The 8,514-nt window shown below is 38.7% G+C and overlaps 1 protein-coding gene across 1 annotated transcript in view; it reads left to right on the top strand.

Moving 5' to 3' along the window:
• The window catches only part of LOC101850602 (ATP-binding cassette sub-family A member 3), a gene marked incomplete in the record, with an annotated part of 58,191 nt that overhangs the window by 7,969 nt on the left and 41,708 nt on the right, over nucleotides 1-8,514 (top strand). The window contains 3 exon segments of the mRNA XM_005108837.3: nucleotides 1,524-1,641; nucleotides 3,672-3,826; nucleotides 6,015-6,170. Of these exon segments, the coding sequence (XP_005108894.3) occupies nucleotides 1,524-1,641; nucleotides 3,672-3,826; nucleotides 6,015-6,170 (429 nt within the window).

Genomic DNA, 8,514 nt, shown 5'->3' on the forward strand with positions numbered 1-8,514 from the left:
ATGATGATGATGATGATGATGATGATGATGATGATGATGATGATGATGATGATGATGATGATAATCATGACGATTATAACCCTCAATCAGTCCTAGAGAAGAAGGCTCAGCGAAGTGAAACGAAGAGCGGTTTTTGTAACCAATAATATAAGGTATCATTTTTTTATATTCATGGATAGAAAGTTACTCCAGATTCTCCTTCCCTTCTCTACTATCGATGAAGAGTGAGCCTTTCTGGGTTTGTTTGGGGTTTTTTGTTGTTGTTCTTATTTGCCTCTTCTCTTTTGTTTTTTTGTTTTTGTAGTTTGTTATTGTTGTTGTTTTGTTTTTTGTTTGTTTTTTTGTTTGTTTGTTGTTTGTTTGTTTTTGGGATTTTTGGGTTGTTTTTGTTGTTTTTTTGTGTTTGTTTTCTGTTATTTTGGTTTGATTTTTTTGTGTTATTTTTGGAAAGGGGGGTGGTGGATCTTGATCCTAATGAAGTCCGAAAGGGGCAAAACATTGACAATTTAAATAGTACCATAAAATTCCACACTTCCCCCACCCCCCGCCCACCGTTTTCCGTATACTTATTTTCATGTACTAAACAACAATGATGATGATAACAAATACTGAGTATCATGATGACGATGTTCTTCACGATGCGGAGGATGGCCTTATGGCATTATGAGTAATTGTAGGTGTTATTAGCGACGTATCATACTGAAACTGTCTCTGAAGGACTTAAACAGAAATCCTTCGACATGAGAGAGCCTTGCTCCTAACAGACCCAGCTGGAGAGCAGCAGTCACAGTGAGCAGCAAATCATACGAGTCTTCACGAATAAGAAATACTGAAACCAAAAGAGAACCCTGCAAACTGCACACATCAAAGTGAGAGTGGAGCCTTTAAATGTTCAAAATGTGGCAAACCTTTCTCGGCCGGAATTGCTCTCATCGGCCGCAGCAGAAGCCACAAGTCATCGTTTCCTTTAATTCTTCAAGTTTTTTTTATTTTTGTAGAGAAATATTTTCCTCTATGGATGTAATAATAGTCATCGTCAGACATTCACGGACTAGCTACGTCGTACTGAACGTTTTGGATCGGTCTCTGTGTCGCAGGGCGTACTGAATGAATGCTTAAGGAAATAGTATTTTTATGTTAAATCAAGTGTACCTGCATCTGTCCTGTAACAGTTAAGCGCTTCGCCGTTGCACTCAGGAGACCCGAGTTCCATTTCCGATTCGAGAATTTTATCGAATACCCCAGCCTTTCTGCTATGTTGTAGTATTCCTCTCAGCCCGGGTTGGCTGTGACAGGCACGATGAAGATCAAAGTGCGCCTCCTAAATTACCTAGATTGTGTCGATGACGGTGTAAAAAGACTTACATTAAACCCCCTCCCCCCAAAAAAAAAACTGTAGATTTTTTTGATCGACAGGAAAACAAGCTTTTTTCCACCGAGATGTCAGGGGAATAATTAATGTCTCGCATTTAACATGATTCGTTAACATTAACAGAATCATGATAATATTCATTCTTTCACAGAAATACGGCGAGAAAGTGGTAGTGAAGAACACAACTCTCAACATGTATCAGGGGCAGATAACTGTGTTACTTGGACACAACGGCGCAGGAAAGACAACTACAATGTCTATGTTGACAGGTGAGGTTATTTCCCTTGGACGTGTAAGTTCTTGAAAGTCCTTGCCATGTTGTGTTAGAAAGATTATTGTCCATTTCAGTTCACGAGTACTGTACCAGATTTGGAAAATATATTGTGTACACTGTGCCCTGAAAAAAAAATGAAAAAAGAACCCCCCCCCAAAAAAAAGAAAGACTAGTTGGGCATGTTGTTCATTTTTCTCTGTTTTTTTCTTTACTTTTTGTTGTTGTTGTTTTTGGTTTTTGTTATTGTTTTTGTTTTTTTGTTGTTGGGGTTTTTTTTGGGTGGGGTGGGGGTGGCGGGTTTGCAACATTTTTCTCCAGCTCGAAAAGTATTTGAACGTTAGGGAGTTAGGCGCTTCACCACCACACGGAGATGAGCCACGTGCCCTCCTATAATCAAAACACCTTAAAATATGCAGTTGCGGGGGCCGTAAAACATTTACCAAAACAAAATAAGCGAAGTTAGATTTATAAAGGCAAGGTAACAAACTGTACAATTTTAAGACTAAATTATCACCACGTATTAGGCTTTCACAATTGCAGAACACAGAAAATAATTATAATCGTGCATTTATGATGTCAGTTTGTTAGTGTTTCAGCGCTTAATCAGCTGCTTGTACTATATGCTTCCCAGGGAGCTGGGAATGTTTCTGGGTGGTCTGTGGTCTGCTGAAGTAATAACATAGTGTAAAGCGCATAGAGCGAGCTGTGGAGCTGGGATGTGTGCTAAACGAATGCTATTTATTATCATTATTATGTTATTTCAAACTTAGTCTTAATGTTTCATGGATACACTTAAGAGAAGTCCCCCTGAAATGCTATGCGATATTGCTTAACACACTTTACGGGCTTAGATGAAATAAAACTTTTGTAAATCCATGTAATATTTCTTTAAACTACAAGATAATATCACTGGGTTTTTTTAACCTGGAGATTTCAGACTAGTCATTAGAAATCAAGGGGGGAAAACGTATAAAAGAATGGATATAAACATTTAAATGCGATGAATAGTATTTATTTCCCTTACGAAATCCCCAACATATTTGCCACTGTACTGCCTACCTACTAAGGTACTCTCTTCACTTGTCTTGGCCTGCAAGAGACTGTGCCCACCATTTCGAAACTTCACGGTGACATTAAAGATGGTTCCAATAGGGAACGGGATACCGGGTGCCACATTCTTCGAGATTCATTAGAGCAGAGGAAGATAGAACTAACGCTGACATTTTTTTTAACAAAAAAAAACCTCAACTAACAAAAGCATGTCTTCTTAATAATTATAATATACATAAACACCATTCCACATCATCACTTATCACCACCACCACCACCGTCATTTCAAAAATCATCATTGCTCTGAGATCCTTCATAAACGAGATCTACAATTATCTTGAACATCTATGTAACAGTTACATGTTAGAGCAATTATGTACGTAATACACTATTGTACACTATCATACGCACATTTCCCTACTAATCAGATGACGTCAATATCATAGAAATGTGCAAGGGACACAAAAATAGTATTTATTTCTACGTCAGTCATACAACAATCAAAGGCAGAGTTTTGTAACGCTCGGAGGGAGATGGTAGCAAAATAGTGTTTCGTATATTCTAGTTTGGTCATATTACATGATTAAGATTCATTTTTTATACAGATATCTAATATTTTGGCTTTTATTTTCTCTTAATTTAATTTTCTTAAATCTATAATCGCTAAGAAAGAGCCTGTCTATAAAAATAATATCGTTCGACTTCAACCATGTATCCAACAACTTAGGGTTACACATTTTCTTTTAAAGCAAGTTAATTCTTATTGTCTTCCAGAGTTTTTCAGATTTTATCAATAGTATCTATTTTACTTATTACAGAAGCATCAATCGTAATGCCAGTTGTTGATAACATAACTAAAACGCTACAAAAAAAGTACTTGACCAATCCGACAGACACACGGTTAAAGTAAAACACCGACATGACATTTCACGAAATAGCATCTTGTTTCTCTCGCAATCCCAATCAAACATCCAGGTTTCACCCCGCCTAGCTCAGGCACTGCTGTGATCAACGGTTATGACGTCAGAACTGACATTGAAGGAGTACGCGGCAGTCTAGGGCTGTGTCCACAACACAACATTCTTTTCGACGGGCTCACAGTGACGGAACACCTTCAGTTTTATGCACAGGTTCGTTCCATGTTGCTAGACTGGTCTGTGAAATGGTGAAATGGTAAAAGTTTAACTCCCCTATCAACACTGTTAGATTTTTAAGTGGCGGGACCTCCGAGTTTAACGTCCATCTCCGAAAGGACCCAGGCAATTGGGAAATTCGTGTAAAGTGCCTTTCCCAAGGACACAACGTCGGACCGAGCTGAGGACTCGAACTCCCAAACCCGCAATCTCACGATTACGAGTCTGGTAGCCTAACCATAACGCTATCAACGCCACAGACTGGTCTGTAATGAGCAGTCACTTGACTATCAATGCTGTTTATCAATTCTGTTAATTTCCGTGTGCATGTTGCACACGTTAAAGATCCTTCGATAATTGGAACTCGTAGAAGAATAAACCACAATGCAGGTACCTTAGTATTTTTTTTTTATTTAAAAGAAAATTCCAACCAGGAAAATGTACATAAAAGCATACCTGTAAAATAGTCAGGCACACATTCCTTAATTCCAAACTCATTGACCTTGTCTCTCCTTCTGAGTACGAGAGACATTAATGAAGACAGGATCTGAAGAAAAGGAAGTTATAGTACTTGGGTATTCTGCTTTCTCTGTGTCTACCTCAAAGCCAAAGTGGTATTATGTAAACTGCTTTTCTACCGTCTGCCAAGATGCAAAAGCCAATATAATATGATAAAATATGATATTGTTGTTTTTGTTTTGTAGTTTGTTTGATTGTTGTTGGGGGGGGGTTGTTGTTATTGTTGTTTTTTTTTGCTTTTTGTTTCTTGTTTGTTGTTGTTTCCGGGGTTGGGGGGCTTTTATTATACAGAATCACAGTACTATTGTTCTGTCATCCTTCTGGCTTCCCTCTCTTATCCTGTATTCGTAGACACAGAACATTCCAAAATCAGAAAGAGTCGAAAACTGTGAATTGTTCTGTTCTTCAACAAATAAGGAAATATGTTTATATCGGCCTGAATTGACCGCGGACCGTCAAAAATCTAAACATTTGAAGAAAAGTCGAGTTTTCTACTTTCCATTCTAGACTGCTTAGAATAATATTGTTTCGGATACATTAATTTTATTTCTGGTGTGTTCATTTGTCGCTTGATTTCTAAACCTTTCGATCGCATCACACAAGAAGACCGGGAGGGTTAAACATAACATGGCTTCTTTTATACAAGCTGGCATAGTGGCATTTGTCTATAATTGTTTGGGTAACGACTCGGTGGAATCAGGTCCTCATCAATTAATAGGCATGTGGAATTATCTGTATCATCTTCAAGCGTGTTTGTTTGTCTTGCTTTCGACGAAAAAGATATCCATCTATCTTGAACACAAGTCAAGATATTTGCGATTGAAGGAGGTTGGGGTCGACTGGTGTCAGAGGTACAGTTATCGAGAAAATGGCAGCCAAAGTTTGGCAACTTCCATAGCTTGAGAGTCCTTGAAAACTGAAAATTTATATTTTATGTGCTTTAATCAACAATGATCAATGAGAACCACAACAAAGTGTCTTTTCAAGTGGACATAAATGGTTTTGAGTCCCCCCCCCCCCAAAAAAAAGGGGGGGGGGGAGAGAAAGGAAAAGACGATAGAAAGTGCCAATCCATCGGAAAATATTCGTTGTTTCGATTTCGTTATTTTTACGAGCGTCTGATTTTCTCACGTTGCTTCAAATTTGTTGAATTTTTAAAAAAAATCACAACACAAACAGTGGCACACACAATAACCATGTTGTGCAAATGAAATGATTTTTTTTTTTCTAATAAAGATAAGATAAAATTAGTATACTGATATAAATAATACATATTTTTAGTCTTATCTTCTCTAACGGCCACCTATATAATGCTATCAACCATTTTTGAGTTCGGAGGTGCACATTTTAATGTACATATTTTATGCCCAAATTGACACATTTTAGAGAATATAGGAAGCTGGCTTCCGACCCTGCCTGTCAGTGTCAACTCGGGCTGAGGGGGATACAGTAGGTCAGCAGACTGATCGGGATGCTCGATAAGAATATTCTCCCCATTCAGGAATCGAACTTGGATCCCATGCATGCGATAGCGACGAAGTTTCTATCCACAACTCCACAGAAGCCGGTCCAGAGAGGCACTAAGTTTCTACACGTCAGATTATTTAGAATGGCCTTTTTAGGTTGTATTAGGTAACTTTTAAAAAAATGTCTTTTTCCACCTTAGCTCAAGGGTTGTCCTAAGGATCAGGCTAAAGTGGAGGCCGAGACAATGGTTTCCGAAGTCGGTCTCGAAGGCAAGGAACAGACGCAGTCCCGGCACTTATCAGGAGGACAGAAGAGGAAACTTTCAGTCGGTATTGCGCTCATCTTCGGCTCCAAGGTAAGACAGTATCGACGAAGCTTGATGTCTACTCTCTTTTTATTGTAATAATAGCTTGTGTGCTTTGTGTGTGTGTATATATATATATATATATATATATATATATATATATATATATATCCATATATATATATATATATATATATATATATATATATTTAATAGAGAGACAGACAGAGAGAGAGAGAGAGAGAGAGAGAGAGAGAGAGAGAGAGAGAGAGAGAACGGGGGGGGGAATAAAGAGAGACGAAGAGAGAGTGAGAGAAAGAAAGAGGGAAGGAGACAGACAGACAGATAGACAGAGGAATGTGGGGTAGAGGGAGTCGACCAAGCTGTTTTTAATTCTATCTAGTGCACATGACCTGTCACTCGATGTCTATGGTGTAACAGTTAGGCACTTTGTCGTAAAAACACATGACTCTGTGGAGTTTGATTCTCGAATGGGGACATTTTAAAAAAATCATATATCTTGGCCATTCCTTCAGGACAATGTATCCCTCTCAGCCAGGGTTGGCCCTGACTGGCATGGGCGAATCCTATCTCCTACTACTGTTATCTAGATAGCGTTGACAGGGTCCTTAAAAGACATTTAAACGCGCTTTCTCAGCTTGGCGTATTGGACAAGGATCAGAGCTCACTCCTTAAGATTCAGAACTTAAGACTATCAAAATCAATTTAGCGAGAGAATAAAGTAATATGACTTACTAATAAGAACTAAGAGTAAGACAAAAGAAACCAATAAGGAACGAAAAGATTGAGTTAATACTATTTGCTTTAATCATTAAAATGAGAAGGGGAAAAATGATTCCTTTTGTCATGACATCAAGTTAGATCTTACCAGAATGTCTTTTTTAGCATTACCCGAGAAGGGGTCCTGGTGTGGTGTAGCCGGACGGTTGCTCCACTGTTGTGAAATCATAATACGCGGGTGTGTCTCCGGCGGTGGTGATAAAATCGTCTGTGTTTCCCACCGCTGGTCCTGCTGTGGTGAAGTCGAAGTCTTGGTACTGAAAGGGATTCCCGGTAGGGGTGGTGAAGTACTCTTGGACGCTTCCATCACCTTCTGTGGTGAAAAAGTAGTCATCCCATGGGTAGTATGGTGCGCCCTCGGTGGTGGGGTAGTCAGAGAAATCTTTTGTCACGGGTCTTGCTGTGGTGAAGTCGAAGTCTTGGTACTGAAAGGGATTCCCGGTAGGGGTGGTGAAGTACTCTTGGACGCTCCCATCACCTTCCGTGGTGAAAAAGTAGTAGTCATACCATGGGTTGTATGGTGCACCTAAGGTGGTGGTGATGTATTCTTGGGGCGGTGCAGCGGTTAGTAACTCAGGTGTGGTTGGGGGCAGTGACGTTGTAAACACCGGTGCTTGTCGCCTGACAACCCCGGCTTGAGCGACGGCCAAAAGGCCAAAAGCAACCACGAGAAACTTCATGTCTTCTAAAGGTCTTTGCTGGAGACGATCTCTGAGTTTTGACGTCGAAAAAGATAAATCATACCTCGTCGGCAGCCCCTTTTATAGGAAACAGAAAATCAAAATTAAGAAAAAAAAGAAAATAAGGACAACCCAGAAAAATTGATTAACTCTAAGAATATACAGCTGCAACAACATACGTTCAACTTTTGAGAATGTGTACCAAAAGAGGCAGGTGGCTTGAATCGGATTACACCCTTGCTGGACAATTATGACGGTACTACTCTATCACGTTCCTTGTCTAGTTTAAACAGGCCCCGTTTGACCCCCGTCCCAATAACATACACAAATTGCTACCTCAGAATTACAAATTTCTATCTGACAGTTTTGGCCGTTGTGAGTAACTGAGAACCCGAGATTAGAAAGGAAATTTAATACTCTATCTGTGTTATCAAAATCGTAAGAATATTCGGAGTCGTTTTTAAGATACTCAAAGAATTGCATTCGAAAAAGCTTGACATATTATTGTGAAGCTCTAAATTTTTAATGCCAGATTTCTCAAAACTAGCTATTGAGCAGATAGCACTTTGTTATTCTGAGGTAGCAAAATGTTTGAGAGTCATGCCGAGTGTTACAAATAACTGTTAACATCTTGATCACCTGTTGGTTCCCTGAAAGACTCCACACTTTTATCGATTTTAGGGAATCATTACGTGGGCATAATTTTTTTATTTAAAAAACATCAGAAACGAAACGCAAAAAACTATGTTGGCTTTTCATGTGGGCAAGAACTCAAACAACTATCAAAGTGCCACTAAGGTCAATTCTAATATCATTTGTACAAACTATTACTAATAATTGAATAAAAAATAATTATAATTATAACAATAATAGCAATAATAAAAATTATGATTATAATAATACTAATAATAATA

The sequence above is a fragment of the Aplysia californica genome, unplaced genomic scaffold (genome assembly GCF_000002075.1).
Source record: "Aplysia californica isolate F4 #8 unplaced genomic scaffold, AplCal3.0 scaffold00725, whole genome shotgun sequence".
NCBI classification, from domain to species: domain Eukaryota; kingdom Metazoa; phylum Mollusca; class Gastropoda; order Aplysiida; family Aplysiidae; genus Aplysia; species Aplysia californica.